At 39.3% G+C, this 23,535-nt stretch overlaps 1 protein-coding gene across 2 annotated transcripts; it reads right to left on the reverse strand.

The window, feature by feature from the left end:
• Positions 1-8,457: 8,457 nt before the first annotated feature.
• Positions 8,458-20,476, reverse strand: mldr (mitochondrial ribonuclease P catalytic subunit). Of its 2 annotated transcripts, XM_071584758.1 has the most exons (6): positions 19,552-19,661; positions 19,301-19,382; positions 18,903-19,161; positions 18,687-18,823; positions 15,597-15,798; positions 8,458-8,815 (listed from the first exon to the last, which is right to left on the reverse strand). In XM_071584758.1, exons 2-6 carry the CDS (start codon positions 19,336-19,338, stop codon positions 8,600-8,602), a joined length of 852 nt encoding a protein of 283 aa, XP_071440859.1. In that variant the 5' UTR covers positions 19,339-19,382; positions 19,552-19,661; the 3' UTR covers positions 8,458-8,599. The 2 variants fall into 2 exon arrangements, with proteins under 2 accessions (XP_071440859.1, XP_071440858.1); XM_071584757.1 differs by having other exon boundaries at positions 19,301-20,476.
• Positions 20,477-23,535: the final 3,059 nt, after the last annotated feature.

Genomic DNA, 23,535 nt, shown 5'->3' on the forward strand with positions numbered 1-23,535 from the left:
AATACCTATGTTGTAAATCAGGCTCTCTGTTTCAGTGTATGCCAAGTAAATGTTTGCTACATATTTTGGTAACATTTATTAATGGTTAAAAACAGATATGAGCATGTTCCCTTATAATAAAATACAGAAACCAATCTATATCAGCTTTATCATTTAAAAAGTTGGGTATGGTATTTCTTAAAAAAATCATCGATAATTTTGAAAAATCAAAAAAGCACATGTCTATCATTATTTTCCTTAGTATTGCGTAAATTTATGCCATATGTCTGACAGGTAATCTCTATAGTTTATCCCAAACACAAAACAAACTTTGAGATTTTGGGCAAAGAAATGCTAGTTTGGTGAAGCAAGTAGTTTAGTCTTTTCTCTTATTCTTTTGATGATGCCCCCTGTGCATACATTGTGGAGACATGCAATGCTTTACTTTCTGCTTTAAATGGGAAGTGATGTAAATCAAATAAACTTCGCCTCAGAAATAACATATTTATGAGAACCGAACCTTGTTTGATGTTGGTGGAACTTCTTCCCTCCAAGTTTCACTGCTGCCCAGATAGATGAGGGATGTCACTGGCTCTAATTTCACTCCTTGAATTTTGATATCTGCCTTCAACTTCCCTCTTCCACGCACAAGTGTTTTAGTTTACTTTTTGAAGATGCTCATGTCATATACCAGAACTACTTGGTCCATAGCATATTGACTTGCATTTACGTTAGGTGTTTCTGCTACTACAGAGATGTCGTAGTAGTAGTTTTCAGGGGAGGCAACTGACAACTGAGGTCATTTGTGCCATAGGGGATGGACAGGAAAGTATAAAGGGTGAAGAGAAACCCGGCGTCGGCATTAGCCTACTCTTTACGAAAGGCACCAAGGGGTCCGTGGTTTAACGTCCCATCCGAAGGATGGCGTACTCACTCAAAGTGCCCTACACAAAGCACCTCAAGTAGGGATCAAGATACCTCTGAAAAATATTCAACACCGCCGGGATTTGAACCTGCGCCCTCTGGGTGGGAAGCCAGTACGTTAGCCCCCGCACCATCTCGATCCCCTACAGAGATGTCATCTGCAAGTTGAAGCATGTTAATTTCTTTGTCATTCACCTTGATTCCTTTGATGCCCATTTCTTGTGCATCTTTTATTGCCCCTTCAAGATACTCATTGAATAATACTGGCAAGAAGTGAAATTCTTGTCTAATTCATTTGTTGGTGGCTTTTATTTTCTTCCTATTTTTCATTTTCATTGTTGTTACTTGATTCTTGTAAAGCTGATGGAATATTCTTTCGCCATTAAAATCTATTCCAAGAGCTTCTAGTATCTTGAACATCTTGTTACATTTCACATTAATGAAGGCCTTATTAAAGTCTGCGAATGTCACACATAATGGCTTGTTTATGTGTACTTTTTTTTAGCCAGTGCCCTTAATGTGAGTATTGTCTCTCTTGTTCATTGGTTTTTCCTGAATCTGAATTGGTTTCCCGTGACGCTTTCTTCTAACATGCCTTCTATTCTTGGGCTAATTATCCAAGCAAGGATTTTGAACCTTAAAAACATAAAGCTCAATGTTCTACGTTTTTTGTATTTATCTGTTCTTTGTTTTTTCAGTATTGTAATCACAGTCTTCTCGAAGTCCTCTCGTACTGTTTTTCACTGTCATAGCTGTCTGTGATCATCTCAAAAGGGTACCCTTCACTTTGACACTGAGTGTCTTGATTTTGAAACTGTTTTTCCAAATCCAGGTGCCTTGTCTCTCATGGCTCTGTTGAATCTTTTCTCAGTATTCCTGGGCCCCAATTATCTTCTTCTATCAAGTTTTCATTTTTTAATCAAGACTGCTTCAAGTGGTTGGGGCCCTTGATTGAGTACCTTAATGTATTCCTTCCACCTCTTCCCAATTTCTTCATCTCCTATCAGTATATTTCCTTAAGTATCTCGGATATTTTAGGATTTTGTTTCTCTTTCTATGTTTTCTCTTTTCGTCAATTCATTAGCAGTTTTATTATTTTCCTTCTTAATGTTTTCATTGATTTCTTCGCAGTAGGTTTCTATCCAATCTTTGATGACCTTTTTGCACTCTCATATAACTTTATTCTGCAACTATTTGTTAAGGGTTTCCTCAGTTTAATTTATTAGATTTTCTTCTCCTATACATTTTCTTGTTTCATCTGTTATCCATGGCTGCTTAGAGTTTGCCACTGCCTCGTGAGTTACTCATTTGCTACTTTGACTTTGGCAGTAGACAAGATTATAAACAATAACTATTTTTAAAAATTGCAATAACTCATGTATAAATTTCGCCTTTAGAATATAAAACTTTGCATGAAAATGGTGATAACTTATCAATAACTAATTTATTTAGTATCTATTACTGGAGCGGTTTTCTTATGGCATGGAATGCATGTAAGTCAGTGGTGAGAATGTAATTTGGGAATGCAGAAAGTGTACAAAAAAATTTTTTGCTCCTGAAAATTTACAATTCCCTAAAGATTAAAGATATATTTGGCAATTGCCAAGTAACATGCATCCTCTTTGTTCTATGCTGCTGGTGATTACTTAAGTCCCAATATGCTTTATCACCTCCCTTTTCTTCTTCCTTTTCATCCATTTGTTGCTGGCTATTTTTATAATTGACTGCCAATAAGTGCACATAGAGAAATCAGAAGAAGTGAGAAGTCTAAGAGATGTGGATCTCCCTCCCTCACATAGTCTGAGGGGGGATTTTACCCTCTGGGCCCCATAACAAGAGCATCCACTAACTCTCAATTGTGAATGACTACATGTTCCTTTGCTGGTAAACCCACCGGGTTAATATCTCAGGTGAGTTTCCAGGACTAATGAATTGATATCATTAGATTCTAGGTGTCAAGTTACATCAGGTATCCAAGAAGTGTTTGACAAGCACTACCGTAGCCAAAGTGAAAAAATTAGGAGTTGTCCCTCCAATTGACTTAGTGAACATAGAGGGGAGAGGGAGTTTGCCTCTCAGGAGGGGCAGCTATCTTCCTTGCACTGTCTGGGTCATGGAACCTTCCATGGTCCTTGAATATATGACAACTTCAACAGAGAAGATGGCTACTGCCTATCAGGAGCCTGGAAAAGGATTTGGCGGGAAACCCCAACCAATCACAGAGCAGGGAGGGAGAGGCAATACATATAGAAACGTGGCCAAAAGAACGTCCCGGCACTTCGACCTGAAGACGCTCGTTGAAACACGGGCGAAACTGTTGTCAGAAAAACAACCTACGTGGTGACATCCCGAGAATGGAGACTTTCATCTGAACGCCGCGAAAATCTACAATCCCGTATTAATGCGTTTATGGTTTATATATATATATTCTTATTTTTCGGGTACCAGGTCTTCCTGGGAAACCATAACCGGAATAGGGAATGGAACTGGCCTCCCTACCCTGATTTGTGAATTTCACATGCAATCGGGCTTAGTAGTGGGTGAACTCTATCATCACCTACCAAACCAACCTTCGGGTTGATTACTGTGTTTACGGTTTATATATATATTTTCTTTTTATTCAATATTATGGCAACCCCTCACTGGCTCTCATCCCCTTCACCGTAAATTACTTGATAACTATCTCTACAGTAATCCCTACTATATCTCACCTCAAATAGGCCTAAAATATCTATATTTCCCCTTACCATATCTTGCTTTTATTCACTAATTTTTCTGTCTTCAACCTTGTCCTAACATGCTAACTAATTTGGACTTCTTCTTTATCTTCTATGCTGCTGCTGTCGGTTTTGCTTAGCAAGGCTTTCGTGAGATGACGACCATGGGAGCCTTGCCTCTGCCGAGCACAACACACGGCCAATTGGGCTGAGCCCCATAGTTGTCAGGACAGATATTCTCTATACTGTCCATCATAAAGTCTTGGGAATAATAATTGAGTTGATTTCCCAAGGCTTTCCTCAATAGTGTTTTTAACGTAACGAACTACCGACTAGAGAGCCCAGGTTCAATTCTCGGGCAACCCTCTCTGGGCACTCTCAGATCCATCCAGGCTATGTGATTTTTTGGATACCAGATCTTTCTTGGAAACCATAAGCAGCACAGGAAAAGGCACTAGCCCCCGTACCCTGATCTGTGATTTTCACATGCTGCTGGGCGTAGTACTGGGTGAACTCTACCATCACCTAGCAAACCAACCATCAGGTTGATTACTGTGTTTATAGTTTTACTATCACTCAATGGTCACCCCACTGGGGTTAGACACCTTTGCAGCCGCCTCCAACCTCACTCGGGAATAGACTCTGTGCAGACTACCATTGGTTTGGCTTCCATCCTTCAACCTATTTGACATGGGTGTGTCTATGAGAAGCAATTAACACTGCTCCCACCAACACACATATATGGGTCAACAGAAGGCACAAGGCCTTCCACCGCATCAAGGTGGTAGTACATGGGAGGGTTCTCTTTGTATAGTATTGCCATATTTCTACTGAGTTCAACTCAGATAATGAATTTGCTAACATGAGAGATGGTTTTCACCCTCTTTCCCACATCTCTTAATTATTTTATTAATATTGAAAAACTTAACAAGATTACTCTTCAAACTTAATTGTTTTGTTGATCATGTGGCCCCGTGAATGCTTCTTTGGGTTTATTATTACACAAAATGTTATTTTTTATGACAAATCATAATATCCCTCATAATACTTATTGTAATTTAAATTATGTAAGCGAAGGATTTTTTTGTAATTGCCCAACACTATTACCTCATTCACAACCTTCTTCGGTTCTATAGATTACAAAATATTTTCAATGATATGTATTGGATTTTTTCTTTTATCATCCTGATGCAAACCTCGGTAGTATCAGACTTGATGTTAACATTTTTAACATGAGTTGAGCAGGTATGAGTGGGTACGGCAAGGGTTAATGGGGTGATTTCGACCTTGATGTTCCATGTACGAGGGTAGTCTGAAAATTTTCCGACCTACAGCAGATAGCAGTAAGCGAGACATTTCTTCTTCAAAATTATTTTTATTTTTTAACATAAGTCTCCTTTTAGTCAATACACTTTTTCCAACAAGCTCTAACTTACTTATTTAACCCTCCCAAATAGTAGTTGACATCTTTCTCCACAAAATAGGCATTTACGTATGCGATAACCTCCTCGTCCCATGAAAATCTCCCTCCCCCAAAGAGGTTGGGAAACAGGAAAAAGTCGCTGGGGGCCAGATCTGGTGAATACAGTGAGTAGTCACCAATTCAAATTTGCGAATTCTAGCAATAGAGAATGCCAAAGTGTAAGTAAGGTATGTGGCCCTAATGGAAAAGCACTCTCTTCTTCAAATGTGATTGTTTTTTTGCAATTTCCGCACTCAGCTTGTTGAGTAATGATAAGCGTAATACTCTCCCGTAATTTTTTTACCTTTTTGAAGATAATCGATCAACACAATTCTGTGACTGCCCCAAAAAACAATCGTTTCCTGGCTGATGGAACCATGTGCGTGTGCCTTTTTCAGAGCAGGTTCACCCTTCGCAGTCCACTGTTTAGACTGTTCTTCCGTCTCAGGAGTATAGTTGTGATGGATCCAGGTTTCATCTACACTCATAATGATGCAAACAATCCGATTCCCTTTGCTGAAACCACTCGAACAGGGCCTTGGAAATGTTCATTCAGGTGTGCTTTTGGTCTAAAGTGAGCAAACACATGGATAGCTGACGCAAGCCCAATTATTCACTCAATATATGACAAACGCATTCTTTCGATATGCCCACAGCCACAGCTGCAATCTCTTTAACCTTAATTTTAAGGTTGTCCAGTACCATTTGGTGAACTTTTTCTTAAAGATTGCTGTCATCTTCATGCTGAGGTCACAAACTTTTCAGATACCCATCATAATGGTAACCATATCCCAGAACTGGTATTCCTCAAATTTTGTTACAAGCCACTCTCCAACATCAAGGTATAAAATATCCCTTTTTCCATTGAACTTTGTAGAGAGGTATATTAATGTTTAAATGAATATACTTTGTAACTTCCACACAATTTTTATTCGTACTACCGGTTTCAACGCAACGGCGTCATCATCAGGTACAAACATTTTTCGGGCACAGGGTTGTATATATATGCACTTTTCGGAAAGGAATGTTGGGGGAGGGTGGGTGGGGTGAATGGCTAATGGGAAGGAGAGGGGTTAGGGGGGGGGGGGGTTAAGCCGCGTGGCTGGCAGGTAAAGGTCCGTTGGCGGGGGGGGGGAGGGAAGGTGGCATGGGGGAGGTGAAAGAGAAAGGAAGTTTTTGGGGTGAGCTAAATGAGGAGGTTGGAGGAGGGTAAAAGAGGCATGATACAGGGGTTTTTTGGCACATGTTATTTCCTGAAGGAGATTTCCAAAATTGGTGAGTGATTTTCAAATAAAATTTCGTTGACCAAATGTCCACTCTTCATGTGTCTTCTTATCTCCAGTTCTTCCAATTTGTCCATTCTTCTTCCCTTTTCCACGACGTGTAGTATTTCCGGGTTGAAGTCGCTGGAGTGGTCCTCCTCCCACAAATGTTTCGCAAAGTGCGATTGTTTTAAATTCCCCGTGCGGTGGCTGCGTTTGTGATCCCCCGCGCGTGTGAGGAAGGATCTGCCTGTCTGTCCGATGTATGTGGCACTGCAGTCATTACACTTCAATTTGTATATACCACTTTTGTTGACCCTATCCACCTTGTCCTTGGTATTATTTAGGAAGGACCCAAGATTATTGATGTTGTAGTAGGCTATCTTAAGTTTGTCCCTCGGGAGGAAATTACCTATTTTTTTGGGAGATGTAGCCGTAGTAGGGGAGTTTACACCAGCGAAGGTTTTCGTCCGTAGCTTCACTCGATTTATAAAGAAGTTTTCTCGTTCTTTCGAGGCGTTTTTTATAAAGAATTTTCGTGATTGATGTTTCACTATAGCCATTTTTGGATGCGATCTCCTTTATAGTTGACAATTCTTTTTCGTAACTATCTTTTGAAAGGGGGATGTTAAGTAATCTGTTTATCATGAAGTGGAAAGTGGATAACTTTTGGCTTATGTGATGGAGTGAGTCGGAGGGGATGATATGATCTGTGGCAGTGGTTTTTCTAAAAATTGAGAAGCTAAAGCCATTCCTCTGTTTTGAGATTGTAATGTCCAAGAAGTTGAGTTCCATGTTGGATTCCTTTTCACATGTGAATTTTAAATTGCGGTCGCGCGAGTTTAAAGTGTTCAAAAAACTGTCTATCTGTCTATCGGTTCCTGTCCATATGGCAAAGATGTCGTCGACATATATTTTTTGAAAATCACTCACCAATTTTGGAAATCTCCTTCAGGAAATAACATGTGCCAAAAAACCCCTGTATCATGCCTCTTTTACCCTCCTCCAACCTCCTCATTTAGCTCACCCCAAAAACTTCCTTTCTCTTTCACCTCCCCCATGCCACCTTCCCTCCCCCCCCCCGCCAACGGACCTTTACCTGCCAGCCACACGGCTTAACCCCCCCCCCTAACCCCTCTCCTTCCCATTAGCCATTCACCCCACCCACCCTCCCCCAACATTCCTTTCCGAAAAGTGCATATATATACAACCCTGTGCCCGAAAAATGTTTGTACCTGATGATGACGCCGTTGCGTTGAAACCGGTAGTACGAATAAAAATTGTGTGGAAGTTACAAAGTATATTCATTTAAACGAACATGAACCTCCACAAAGTTGAGCCCGAGACCATAGAATTCAGGTATATTAATGTTATATTAATTTATATTAATAATACATTTCTTCTGCAATGGCATTGTGACAATTCCCTGACACCCTTACAGTCCTCACTTGGCACCAGCAGATTATTTCCTATTTCCAAAAGTGAACTCCTCCTTCAAAGGACACCACCATGGGACCATAAGTCCCATCAAAGAAGCCTGCACGTGTACTCTTCAGAGCCATCCACACAACGCCTACCAGGGAGCCTTCAAGTAGTAGTAGTAGTATTTAGGGGAGGCGACCGACAGCTAAGGTCATTTGTCCCATTGGGGATGGACAGGAAAGTATAAAGGGTGAAGAGAAACCCGGCGTCGGCATTAGCCTACTCTTTACGAAAGGCACCAAGGGGTCCACAGCTTAACGTCCCATCCGACAGACGGCGTACTTACTCAAAGTGCCCTCCACAAAGCACCTCAAGTAGGGATCGAGATACCTCAGAAAAATATTCAACACCACCGGGATTTGAACCCGGGCCCTCTGGGTGGGAAGCCAGTACGTTAGCCCCCACCCCATCTCGATCCCTGAGGAGCCTTCGAGTCATGGAAAAGCCACTGGCAAAAGTTTGTTGATGCTCAAGGGATGTATTTTGAAGAATTTTGAGGCACTGAGGCAATATATGAAATCTAATTCCAAGAAAATTTTCCCTAAACTTTTTTTACAAATCATATTTTATTATCCACACAGGATGCTAGGATGTCCATACATCATGATATTTTTCTCTCCCATTTCAATAATGGTCCTTTTCTAACTATAACGTAATGGAAAATTAAATGTAATGAATCCAAGAGAAAGATTTTCACTTATATATTTTTACAATACATTTCCAGAAGATTCACACTCAACAAAAAGCAACATCTACCTTGCCTGACATGCATATTAATTATAGTTCCTACTCCATTCACCATGGGATTTCTTGAACTGCCTTGCCCCATGCCCCTTGGGGGAGAGGCAGAGCCACGTGGTCGGGGGGTCAAGGTGGGAGTTGGGGACAACCGCACTTCTTCCCACTTGATGAGCACCATCCTCTTCTTGACAAGGAATGTGCCAATTGCCACCCACCTTCTGTACTTTTGGCAAGAACTCCAGGGGTGGCTAAAAGGGGAAGAAATCATAATAAATTATCACCTTCCCGTAACTGTTCGAAATCCACTTGGTATTTATACAGCAGAACATGAGTTATTTGCAGCAATGCCGAACAATAATCATTTGGATGATCCGCCTTCCAGGGGATCTCTTCGATTGTTTTACTAAATACATATTTCCATGAATGGTATAGCATGCCACCATAAGTTTCAGACATTTGGAAAGCAGATAAATGGCTTTTAATGGGACAGAGCCAGTCATCAATCCTCTTTTCTGGGTTATGAAAGATCATTAACAATTTCCTTTTTAGTCTATTTTACAGTCATGGCCAAAATCAATTAAACACCCTGGGGCATTTGGAAGTCTTTTTCCAACTCAGCAACTCAGATTCTGTCCATGCAGGAAGGATTGTGCACAGGGTGTATTCTTGATTGTGGGGGATGGTAACTTTTGTACTTCACCGCTGATAGGTTCAAATTTACATACTGTATCTGTAGTGAATATTTAGTGGGTGAAGGAAAGAGAAGAATTAGACAATTAAGTACTTAGAAAAGAGAAGTTTCAACATGAGATGAGGAGAGAATGAATTCTGTACTTGAAGATTCATTTTGAACTATCACCATCAATGATTAACAAAGCATTTAACCTCCATAGACAAATACCTTTATCAAATGAAGGAAAGGATGAAAAAATACACAATATGACAACACAATGGTACAAAACATTCGAAAATGAAAGCGTGAGGGAGTGCAAAATATCACTCATCCTAAGATTATTCTAAGTCGCATAAGAATTAGGGAATAGGCAAGAAAGCAAATAAAATTATCTATGCAACAATTCTATACCAATGAAGTACCATGCAAATGATAGCAATTATTCAAATATTCTCCCGTTCCTTGAAATCTATAAACCTTTCACAAGCCTTAAGGGGCCAAATGGAGGGAGGGGTGGAGGAATTGAAGGGGTGGGGGCTACCACTCCTTCGTAGACTAATTCGCGATCACCCAAAAGGAAGAAGGGGAGGGAGGAAAATGATCTCGAGGGCTCCAAGGCTTCTCTCTAAGCAGACTAATGTCTCATTCACTCCCTCTTCTTAGTTATTTATGGGGTTTTGGACCAAATGGACAATGAAAGCACTCGATCAACCATCAGTGCATGGACATTTTAAAGCACAGCATTTGTCCTACACCAAGAAAACCTGTTCTGCTGGCACAGCACCTACACATGGCATCTGTTTGTAGAATTCCAAATGAATAGCTATGAAGGTACTACAATGCATAACAATGAAAGTTTGAATGAGTTCCAATCCTGCAGAATAAACTTCTGGTTTAATCATAAATTCTTAGGATTGGTCGTGTTGATCAAGAAACATGATCAAAGCACTGCACATCATTTCATTCGAAGTCAGCCTCCATACAGTCCCGACTTAGCCCCCTGCGACTTCTCCCTGCTCCCAAGATCAAAAATCCTGCTCAAAAGGTACCAGTTCAATGACATAGAGACAATTCAAACAAAGACGAATGTGATGAGCGCACTGAAGTTAATTCCTAAAAGTGACTTACAGAACTGCTTCAGGATGACGAAACCTCAATGGGAGGGTGTTTTTCAGTCGAATGGGGATTACTTCGAAGGATGTCACGAGCCAGATGGCAAAGAATAATGCCACAATGGAGTTATGAATGCAGGTGGGGTACTCATGGGATACACCTCATCTATTCGTGTTCATCACGACGGATGGATGAATGTACACAGAATGAAGCTTTGGTTATGGAAGGTGGGGGCCAGGCATCCAGGTGGTCTTCTGAAGAAACCATCTCTTTTAGAGTGCACTCAGTGCAAGACCCAGAATACAGAGTCGGCAAGAAGCCTTGCCACTGAATGGAAGGTGCACCTTGCTGTGATTCATGGTGCATTAACTTCTCAAATGTAGCCTCTGGATGCTTCAGTCAAAAAAACCATCCAAGAGATCTATGGAAGAGTCTTTAAAGTAGATTAAGGCACAAACCCATGATGTCACCATCCCCTTTTACCACTGTCTGTCAAGTTACTTATATCTAATCACCATATGATTTGTTTGTGTATTGCTGGCTTGTGTGTCAGGTGAAGTTCTTCTGATTAGTGACTTTAACTTAAACATCAACTGTTCGTCTCCTTTACTTTCCCAATTTCCCACCAATCTTGAGGAATTTTTCATACAACATTTTATTAGTGGGTTCACTCTCAAACCAACTTTTTCACACCCAGAGGGTTGGCCTTCCTGGATTAGTTATAGCCTTACTGGAAGTGAAAGTGACCCATGTTGGCCACAGTTCCCACCTGGGTTTTTCCACATTTGCTTGAGAGCCAGCGGGTGGCCTCCATGTCTTCCTCCCCTCCACCCTACCAGCCCCATCTGGAAGATGACCAACCGGGCTCCTATTAATGACACCCTCTCTCTCATGGCATCTTTTAAAAGAGAGCACAGTGGACGATGCCATTAACCTCTTTTATGATTGGTTGCATCCTGTATTAAGGGACGGCATTTTTCACCAAAAGACCCAAAGAAGGAAGTGCCTCCCCCATGGACAACATGCGAGACAGCATTTTCTTTAAAAAATAAACTAAGCGTATGATCCTTACACAGATGCTTTCCATAGCCCCACACTTCAAAAAAGGCCTTTGGTATCATGTCATACATCTTGCTAAAATTTACTATAGTAATCACTAAGCCACTATTTACTCTGGATGTGTTACCAACCCAAAATGCTTCTGGTCTACATTTAATTACCAACATAATTCTGTTAACACACACACCAATAGGAATGTCACTAGGTGTAAAAGTGGCTTTTGAACCCCAGCGTGTGGACCTTCTTAGCACATATTTTCAAACCACTTTCTTGGGAAACCATCATATGGATACTTCAACTTCTGCCTAAAATGCATTTGCTTCCCTTTTCTTGTATTACTTTCCAATTCTCCTGATGAACACTTTAACCATTTGCACTCGGGTGCTTTTTTCTCGATTGCCTTAGTCTACTCGGGATTCAATGTTTTAAATACCCCAAATTTACTAAGCGTGGCACTAGAATGAAAAATGAGTTTCTTTTCATACAAACTTATTTATTTGGATTTTTTGACATAATTATTGATAATTTTTTGATAAACCATAATTTAAACTCTATAGTATTTCATGGTATGATATTTTTGGAAGCATTCACAACATGAAGACCTACTTTACATTCACACGTCTCACAGATATATATCGTCTCCCTTCTTCCACCTTTGATTTTTCGGTTAGAGCAAACCGCACAATCTTATGTTTTTTGTGAGGGTAAGGTGTCATAATAGCCGGCCTCGGTGGTGGCAGGGTAACGTCCTCGCCTACCAACCCAGAGGTCGTGGGTTCCATTCCCACCTAGGTGGACTTCCCTCCATCTAGGGCTTGGTTGTATGTGATTGTCATCAAATATCTGCAATGTAGGGTTAGGTGGAAGAAGGGACTAATAGTCCCAACCTCGCCCAAATAAGTCGATAATAATAATAATAATAATATGGAGTTTGCCATCTAAACGTTGCTCTATGTTTGTGGATGGTAATCTAACCCTGGAAGTTTGTGTACCATCTCGGAATTCTCGAACAAGATTATGTACTAGTTTCCTAACAAATTTCACATGCGAGATATGTTTTTCATTTTTTCTTTGTTGGCATTCTTTATACAATATGAATGGAATTGCAACACTGACCTCAAGCCCCCAGAAAAACAATTTACGCCACCATTTTCGAGTTTTCCTCATGAAACAATAAGTGCTTGTGTAATGATCCGCTATATCAACTCCCCCCATAAACTTGGTAGAGTTTGTCACAACCTTGGGTTTGAAAACTATTTCATTCCCACCACCATGAACTCTCCTTTCCATGGACTCAGTCTCTGCAGTGTCCCAGGTACTGAGCATTGTGACTATCCTCTTGTCTTTCCAAGCAAGGAGCATTACATTTCCATCCTTGTAAGCCACTGTCTCTCCTTTCTTTAGCTTTGGATGTTTGATCACAGGTGGATTATCTTTCCTATTGGGCATTATTGTCCCTGTCAAGTGTATTTTTTTCTTTAGCAATTCCCTTGCAAGAGTGACACTAATGTAATACCTGTCAGTGAAGAAATGATAGCCTTGAGAACCAGATACTGAGTTCTTCCATCTTTCATGCAGTTCTAAAACTATTCCGCTAGTAAAAGGGAGATCAGGTCTCACCAATGTTTCCACCATAATAAGGGACAAATGAATGTACGTAACCACTTTTGGAATCTGAGAGGACATATAGACGAATACCCCATTTTGTTGGCTTTTTAGGATTATACGTGATGAAGTCTATCTTTCCCTTGAAACTAAAAACAGCCTCATCAACAGAAATCTCCGTTCCAGGGCAGAATCTCTCCCTAAATTTCATTTCAAGGTATGACAGGAAGCAGTTTACCTTCTCGGTTCTTGTTCTTATTTCTTTACTTGACTTTTGATCATTTTTCAGTGTAACATCCAAAATATTTTCAAGAACCTTTCTCTTTTGAAAACAGCTCGAAAAAATGGTATATGAGACTCAGAATCCGTGCACCAATAACTCTGTAAGTTAGGGTGATTCAATACACCCATATTTTGTATTACGCCAAGAAAAGCCTTCATTTCCGCCATTGTCACATCTTCCCAATTATTCCAAGTGGATTGCCGCGATAGTTCTTTCTGGTTAATTTTATGCCTAGCATACTCGTTGGTTTCTTCTGTTATATTTTGTATCAATGTATCTGTAAAAAGCAACTGAAAAAACTCTATTGGTGTGGCACATCCAGAAGAAGAACTTGAGGTCCAACACGTAACTGACCAGTGGAGAAAGGGATTCTGCTAGGCTCGTGGTCATTCACAGATACAGTATTCCACTTTTCTTTTTCTAGTTTTCCACTATAAACACTACTTTCACTGGGCCTTATGCCCGAATGCACAATGCTATCACCTATATCTCCATCACTATCACTTATATAAACAATTGTGCGTCTTCGTTTTGTCAGTATGAATTCAACATCACCGTCAGTACATTCACCCTGATCTTTGGGTGAAGCAAGGGACATTTTCTTTTCCACAGTTCCACTTGGACCAGTGACTGGTTCATCATCTCCAAATGCATTCTCAGATAACTCACTTTTGTCACTATTATATTTGTTAATAAATTCGTCAGTTTCGATGTAAAATTTTTCGTCGCTGCTTACTAATTCTTTGGAATACTTATCCATCGTGAGGAGGTGAAAATCGTTCAGAATGAGCAACTACTAGCTGGCTATGCATTCGTCCTACTAAAGGGAAAGCATCTGTTGAAAGAGAACCCTCTGTCATCAGGGAAAACACCTGCGTTATGCTTCTAGAAACTTAATCAAACCTCAGGGACTAAGATAAGGAAGGTTCTTTACCACAGGAGGATGATGCAACCTCAAAACACCACGACAAAGGAAAAGTGCTAGGGTTCTAGTTACTATGAATCAATGACTCATGTCTAGGACACTCCTCAAACAATGATGATGCAACCTCAAAAAAGCATGACTCCAGGAAAAGGCCTAAGGTTTGTGTTTTACTATGAATATAATAGATCATATCTTGGGCCCTCCTACTCAAGATTCCTGACTATGCAATAGATAGGAAAAGAGCAGGCAGAATTTGTGATGAGACAGCGGACACTAGGAAGAAAAGGAAATGAAAGGGTCCAAACTAGAAAGCAATGAACTAAAGATCAGCTGACTGAGGTAACTTTACATTCTGGCTATCTTTTTTTAGACACCGATAATCTCTAAAAGGCATAGCTTTACATTTAGCTGACTTCCAAGTAATGAAAAGCAAACAATACAAATGAAAAAGAACTTACAACACAGTAAATAGATAACAAAAAACATCTGCGTAGGTGGTGGCATCCTTTGGGAGACGGCATTTATGTCGACAACGACATCATGGGTCGATACTATTCATTTATAAAACAAGCCATGCTATTAATTAAGCTTTAACTTTCCTTTTCCTTTCATGCAAATGATTACAAGAAAAGTTATTGGAAAAATAGACAAAAATCCCAATTCCCCTCGTGGTGAAACTCCATGTCGAGTGTGGCTTGACACACAAGCTGCTGCCGTTGCTAACCGTGTGGAGTCACACTCGACATTCGAGTGCAAAAGGTTAAGTTACTGACCTCCATTAAAACCACCCATGCAACTGGCTCTCATCACATTGAGTGCTATGCTTCTGAGAAATGCCTTACTGCTTTGGCCATCCCCATTTACAGTCTTTTTAACAGTTGCTTTTTATAACAAGGACTTAAACCATGGACCATGGACTTGCCGGGCTGCTCTACTAATTTAGCTATCTAAAAAATATAATAAACAATGAAATCCACGGGGGTTCTTGCAACAAAATGCCCAAATTCTTTGGTCAAATGATGATGCTCGGTAGTTGTTTCACCCACCAACAAGGTAATGGGCGAACAAACAGGAGTAAAGGCAAGCACAGTAAGCACTCATAAAATGTCATAAGAGTAGATACATTGTCCTTAAAGGCATGCATAACCAGAAACAGAAAATGAGCCACACTGGTCAAATACAAATTCAAACACGAATACTGTGAAATGGTGAACATTCAATTCACATGTATATAGATAAAAGGAAAGGAATAGAAACGCACAAAAAGGAAGGGTATGGGGTGTGTCCTTATATTTTTGTGTTTATCCTTTTTGTGTGTTTCTATTCGCTTTCCTTATATCTATATCCATGAGAAGATGTGTAAGCATATACCTTAATGATAACCCTGTTGTTTTGGGAAACACCAAGAAGTCTCATCTGATGGGAAATCTGCCAGCGTTGAAAGATGCTGGCAAGGCTAGGGTCAGCACATTTCAGCCGATAAGCATGGCTACGCATCAAATCTCTTGAAAGGAAGCATGTGCCAGGACCACTACTCATGGCTGCATACAACAAGAATGGGTCATCCTGGGAACTGAATATTTATATTCATGAGATTAATTGTAAGCACTTCTAAACTACAGTACACATCAAATATAACTTGGATATATAAAATAACAGCAAGATGTTCCAAGCAGAAATTAGTTAAAGCTTCCAATTTATAAAATCCTCCTCAAAGAAAAAATATTTTCTGGTCAGTATTTTCATTTCTCTATAAAATATTTAAATTTTATAAAAAAATCTACAATGATTAATGTAAACCACAAACACTCCATTGTCAATTATTATTGAATTCAGCAGGTTATAGTAGGTTTTGGATGGATATAGACTGTACAGCGGTCAAACAATACACTTCCTTGCCTCGGCCAACAAAACAAAACTATAAAAAGCCTCTCTTCAATGCTGCATGTATACTTCCTTTCTCCCTTCCTTCAGCCAAACATGCCTATTCATTGCCTACTACTTCCTTGCTTGCCTATTGTTTTCTCTTCACTAATGCTGAAAAACTCCACTCCATATCTAAGTTTTAACAAGCCTTGTCTATATGTCCTAACTCATTATCCCAGTCATCAATTTCCTCATCCTTGCCATAACTTCTTTCCTCCTTGAAATTATTCCCTTTACGTCACCACTACATTGATCATTTTGATCCAAAACACTTCTAAGATAGGTCAATGGAGTAGAGAGTCCTTGATTAAATAGTAAAAGGTCCACCTGCTCTATTTCAGGAAATCTTATTTTAGTATTTAACCTTGCTTTTCTCTTTTTCAAACACTCCATGACCATTGCTTTGTTTAGCAATGCTTACAACCCCTTATCTGACTGAGAAAATAAAGCTTGTTCATCTGCAAACCTAGCTGATTCATGAATTTTCCACAGACTTTCATTCCAGTCTCCAGTTCTTAACATTCCTCTTTAACCATTTCCTCCACATATACATTGAAAAGCAACGGTGATAATCAAAATCAATGTCTCACCCCTCTTCTGAAGACTGCTCACTCAGACTCCATAATACCACTCCCACCTGAGCAGTCTGACACATGTACAGGTTGTGGATATGGCATCTTTCCCTCCAGCCAAGCCCTATTTTCTACATTGCATTCATTTATTTTGCCCAATTAACTCTATGGATTGCCTTCTCAAAATCTATTAAGCACAATTACATCCTGACTGCATTCGATGCTCCTCTCTATTAGTGACCTCAACCTTTATAGCACCATGCATGCCTCTCCCCTTACTCGAGCATTTGCCCTCCTCATCCTCCCTCAACTGCCCATTTCTCCATCCTTATATTGACAATCCCCAGGCACACTAATCCAACGCAATTTTCTGCCTCATTCCCTTCCTCATAAATGCTATAAGTTAGTCCATTACCCAGAATTTCATTCAAATCCCACATCACTATCAAATGCTTTCTTCCAGTATACCAAAAATAAAATCTTCAGATTATATACCTTATTTCTTCCTCATTTGTTTAATTGCTGGTTTGTAGACCAAAATTATTATGAAGCTAACTGGTTCTGCTAATGCTTTTCTATCACTTGCCTTCTTCTTGTTTACTACACTTTATTCTACTATTTTATTCAACACCATTGCTACTCCCTTCTGGCTCTTTTTCCCTCTGCTGTATGATTCCCTGATGTCCTGCTATCACCTCACATTACCCAAAAACATCTAATCTATCTAAAACTCTAATATTCCCACTATTTCTTCTCTTCACTTCCTGCTTTATATTTTCTTATTTCCCTATTCTCAACATCATCCTAATGTTCTAAGTCCCTAGATAGGTTGATAATTATTCATTTTTTCAGCTTTGACCTTCAAGGATTTGATGTGATGACAACTGCTGAAGCCTTACCCCTTCCCACTGCTGATCCCTACACAATGCCTAGTAGATCAAGTCACTTAATTACCATGACTCATCTCTACATTTGTTTTCTATTATCATTCCTTGGGGTAAATAATTGATTTGGTTTCTTGTTGCCTCTCTTATTTGTGTTTATATGTGACAACTTCGCTCAATGACCACCGCACTGGGGTCAGATGCCTTTTTATCTGCAGTTTTTGTTCCTCATCACCATGGAACAGACACTGCGGCTTATTTTGACTGGCTCTTACCCTTAGACCTGTCTGGGTGACGGCCAGGGCGTCGTTACCACGAGCAAATATTATTGCTCCTGTCAGCACAATTCTAGGGGTCATCTGACCGCACAAGCACTACAACCATGTCCAGAGTTAAGTCCTTGGGGAGCATCTTAGTATTTATGGAGGAGGAATTTTAGAGGCTGATTTATTTTGATTAGTGCTAGCTCTCATCTCAAAAAGGAGAAAGGCAGCCCTTTGTGAGAATATAAAAGAATTCAGTTTTATTTAGCAAGTAAAAAAGTTGTACTTAGGAGCATTAATAAAGGAGGAATGTAGAAGTGCAGGCATGTAAATTGCTTTGTGTCCCACTCTGATGCAACTAATGTGTGCATCATTTGAACAAGAGCTGTGCCCCAATGATACCAAACAGAGCTTATTCTGCCATACAGCTAAAACAGGCAGCCACCTATGATGATGATGCAAACTTGGGAGAGAAATTAAAACAGAAAATGGGCAGGCTATGAATCATAATCATGAGGACTCTCCCACAAGACTGAAAATTTAAACCACCACAATGAAGACATTAGCATCCATCATGAGATCTAGGAAACCATTTCCACATTTCCTACCGAAATTAAAAAGAAGAATGATAACAGATGAGTTTCAAGGTTTTTGACGTTAATTCATTGCGGATGGGAAAGTATTTTTCCTCTACCTTGTGCAAGACTTCGAGAAATGAAGGTTCTGGTAATTTGGCATGATGGTTTGAAAAGCATTTATAACTTTTTTCTCTAGGTTTGGTGAATAAAAGTAGCTCATGCTCATGTTTTCACTTACACATTTTCAGCTAAAAACAGTTGAGAATTTTTTTTAATGTAATCCATCTCCTTTCTGGGCCAGGCATTCATATGAGTCCTCCCCAACACAAGAATTTTGTGAGAAAGATCTACAAAATGTGCAACTACATTTTGCAGCTGCAAAGAAATACAAATATCAAATCAAAACTCATAATTTTAATGATTAAACACTTTTGACTATAATACATGATCTTACAATTGATGCGGGATTAGTCCGAGACCCTCTCCTCTCAACTCCTCCTGAATAAGCAACGTTTAATCCATCAATGACAGTATTGTATGGTGCCTCCTTGGCAATGAGTTCCTGAAAAGCCTTCACTTCTTCGGGTGATGATTTAGTGAAAACATCAGGCCCTACGAGCACTTTTTCTAAGAATGTTTTGCTGAGAGCTTGGAACTCTGATTTCGATATGAATATTGGAATCATTTCCCCTTTACATACGGTGCATGCTCCTCTAAATAATAGGATAGAAATGTTTAGGGTTTGCTTAACTAAACAAGAATATTATTCACAGACCAAGAAAGAGAATCAAAGTTTAAAAATAGCACAGAGAGGCAGCAATTAAAATGCTAAAAGAATAAAACTTCACTAACCTGTCATTAATAGACGTATAATGGCCCTTCCATTTCATTTTTTCAAAGGTATGCTTCAGCTTTCGAATAACCTCGTTCGACACTGAAATTTCGTGGCAACTTAAAAAATTTAATAATTTTTCTGCCATTTGAATACAATGCTCCATATTGGAGTCCTTTCCCAAGGTACAATATTCATCCAACCAAACAAGGTAAACCCTATCCAAGGGTTTTTTTTCTTGAACGCATTCCTCCATTAAATTCCAACCTACCTCAATATTCCTGTTACGAAAGGCCGAAACAATTAGTGCACTGTACGTTGAAGCACTAGGGGAACCGTTTTCTTTAACCACATTCAATAACTCAAGTCCTTGATTCCATTCACTTGTAACTGACAGTCCGTGAATTATATTTTCTGCTGTTGAAGCATCCATTAATGGAAGTTTCTCCTTAAGATTATGCCATGTATTTATGACTGTACTTTCATCTTCCACCTGACCACAAACATAGCATAACTTCATGTACCTACTCATTGTAGCGATGTTAATGTCAGAATTTCTATTTTCCAAGAAACTCAAATAACGGTTAGCAAATTCCATGTTTTTCAAAGATGAACACACACCCATCACTACTGCATCTATGCTTGAATCATTAACTACATTACCAATACCAAGAATATTTTCTCTAAATGAATGTAATTCTTCCTCCGATAAATATTTACTTGTCTTCACCATGTCATGTATGAGTTTAATCTGTTCCGGCCTTCTTCTCGTTCCTGCTTCATCCAAGGAATCCACGGGATTTTCCCGTTCGCTATCCGAGGCATCTAAAGCTTTGGGTGGATGGCTTAAAAACCGAATCTGATTATACCTTAAGGCGCCATACGCAGGCTTAAAATTAAGCAGGCAACCCAATATATTAGAATCACATTTCGTACAATACCGACACCCTTGGATGAATGACTTTACCAGTATTAATGATTTCACAGAAGAAAACATTTCACACAATTGCCTCACCAAGAAAGAAAGTTGAACCTAATAAAACATTAACTTCAACCGTATTGATCCAATAAGCAAATCGATCATAAAATAACCTGAAATTGAATTAAACAAGAACCACCAGTAACAATGTCTTGCCCATAAAAATACAAATTCACGATACTTAGAGAACCAAACTCGACCATGCCCGGTTATTTGGAATTTGATAATACTGCACAAACAATAGAAAGTAGCAAAGCGATTGCCGCTCACCTTGGAGACTTCTTAATGAAATACGCGGCAAACTTGTCATGATGGTCAATATCTTCGAATACTGTCTATTTCATTATATTATTTTGCTACCCTTTGGACCGCATGTAAATTAGCTCTTCGTGGAAACATTTTAAACTAATTTATTTATTTGGGTTTCATATGAAAGCTTGTGATGCAATTAAATAATATATATATGCAAGTTTAACAAGAAGTTTCCCTTGAAAATTTCTTGTTGAAAACCGTTGAAAGAATTTGTTGCAAATCTATAACTACCGCATAAATCGATGTAAATCCTATGTCATCCATCAGCTCTAACGGTAAAGAACTCGCCTAAAAGAGACAGAGCAACCCACCTGGAACGGGGTGTGCTAACGTGGAAATGGAAACGAAATGAAGTCTTATCCCGTTTTGTTCGCAGGCTGTACGAAAACAATTTTAACTCAGAAGTTTTTAGGGTGGAAACAATTAACTCAAAAATTCACATCTTCAATGTATTGATTAAAAAACATAATTTGGTGAATAAATTATTTGTTCAGTATTAAAAGTGATTACATTTCCTATGCTTATTAAGGTTAATTAAGTTTTGTTTCAATTAGTCCTTTCAAAATACCCATGATGAATCTTGTGAACTTTGGCAACCATTTGCGTCCATATCTGTGTCATTTGCTGGTCCTGATATGCTACCATGTATTTCTGTACATAATAAAGTCTGCATGTCTTACAGGTTCCCACCGCGGAGGTTGTTCTCCCTTAACAAGTTTCCTTCATTCTAGCAGGCTCTTCAAGCCAAAGTGGTGTTGCAAGTAAAATCGAGATCTATATTGACTGGTTCACGGTGGCTCCCATCTCTCTCCGTTGGGGTGATTCATCCACTGCCAACCATGTATTGGTACCATATTTTCTACCTACAACATGGGAATGGGGACCATAAGTTGCATGGCCATGGATAGTAGAACTATCTCCTTTGTACTTTTCAGTTCTGCATGACCATCTTTGGGTTTTTTAATGAATGTTTACTTCTCTTTTCTTAACCTTGTAACCACCCTTCTTCTCCCTTACACCTTACCCATCCCACTTGGTGCTTGCACCTCCTGTTGTTTTTGTAATGGGAGCAGAACATGTTTGGTCAGGGCCTGGGCATTAACAGAACTTGAAATAAGTGAAGGTAATAGCTAAGGAAACTCACTTCTTCCCTAGGATAATCTGAGAGGCCATTGATCTTACTAAAAATGTGACAATTTCAATAGGGACGATGGATACCAGCACATGGAAATAAATGTTTCAAACCCACGAACACCAGATTAGCCAAGATTCCAAAATCATATATACTGTACTTCCATATATATGCATATCTTGGACTGAAACCAAGCTTCTGTCAGAAACTTAGACATAAGGAGGCATAGCAATCAATCTGCTTTTAGGTAATTCCTTTTTTGTTGCCATATGGCACTGCAGGAATAACAAATTGTAAGCAGACACTAATTGTCTCCCTCCAGGCCAATCAGACATTACGGGAGGGGTCCCTGAAAAGATGGTCATTTATCCTCAGTGAACCCCCAATATCTTCATGAATAAACCTCACTTTCTTCAAAGACCTATATGGATATGTTACTCCTGATCCTCAAAGTGAATCTCCTAATATACTAGGGATATCTCACACTCAGTGCCAGTTCGGAACTTTCTGAAACTTATACAATTCAATCTATTATGATTCTTAAGACTAAAAAATTTCAAAAATGGTCAATATAACAGCCTAATAATAAGTATCTGTCAGCTTTTTACGATTCAATGTTGGCTTACCATTGCTTAAATTTGCCAACTAATGTGCCAATTATTTTCAAAAGTATTAAGCATTTATGCCTAACTATCTACAAAATGATCATAATGAATTAGTCACTTAATGTAAAACTGTTAAAGCAATTAATATTTTGAAAAAGTTGATGTCGCTATGGAAAGGTCCAGAGAGCATTATACCCTACTTACAGGTGACAATGGGCGATACTTAGGTATGACGGTGACAAGTTAGAGAAGGCTGCTTGGATTTTGGTGAGTACGAAAGCAGCAGGTGAGGCTTTGATGTTTTGATTGCTAGAAAACAATAGCGTGCCTCCTTCGGTGTATTTATCCAATAATTACTTCTTGTAAATTCAGTAGGGGTAAACAACAGGTTTAAACATGCTCGATTTGTATTTCACAATTCAAGTTCCACTTAAATCTTGGCATTTAACTGAATCCTCATTGTACACAGTAGGGTACGAGAGAGAGCCTTTGACAAAAATGAAGAAGTGGCATTTCTCTGCGAAAATTCCAGCATGCACGACCAGCAGAGTGAAAGTGACCAAGAGATTACTTTGATGCCTCAGCTGTTAAGTTTGCAGCAGTATTTTTGCTTTTAACCATTTTTAGCATTGCTACAAACAGTTATAGCATAATCACTCTGGAACTGAATACTTATACATCTATCATGGTAAATAGTGGCAACCCGAGTACCAATCTCAAATATAAGGATAATTATATGGTATCAGCACCCCCTCCCCACAATAGGCATTGTGATTAAATGAGTCAGCAAAACTGTGGGCTTCACTCTTCTGGCCTCGGTCCACAAAATCAGAGTAACTAATGCTTCCCAAACAGATATTGAAAGGACATTTTTTCAGCTGTCCTTTTTGCCTTTGATGTTCTTTTCCCTTAAAAGTGGTTCCAATGGACCATTCTGCTTCATTGAGCTCAGGCAAGAGCCTATTTCATGATTACTCATAGAAGAATTACGAATCCATTGAATCAGCACTAAACCTGCCCTCTCATATTTCCCTTAACCATCCTCCATTGTAGTTCATATATGCATCTTTAATATGTACAAGTCAATATTACTATTACTTTACTTTTCATTATGAAATATATTTTCCTCCCACTTTAAGTGCTCCCTATACATTATGGCAGCAATGGTGTCTCAGTGAATGAACAGAATTCTCTCAAAATTTGCACATCATATTGCCAAAAAAATTA

The sequence above is a fragment of the Hetaerina americana genome, unplaced genomic scaffold (assembly GCF_022747635.1).
Source record: "Hetaerina americana unplaced genomic scaffold, ioHetAmer1.1.p SCAF_2, whole genome shotgun sequence".
Classification (NCBI taxonomy): Eukaryota; Metazoa; Arthropoda; class Insecta; order Odonata; family Calopterygidae; genus Hetaerina; species Hetaerina americana.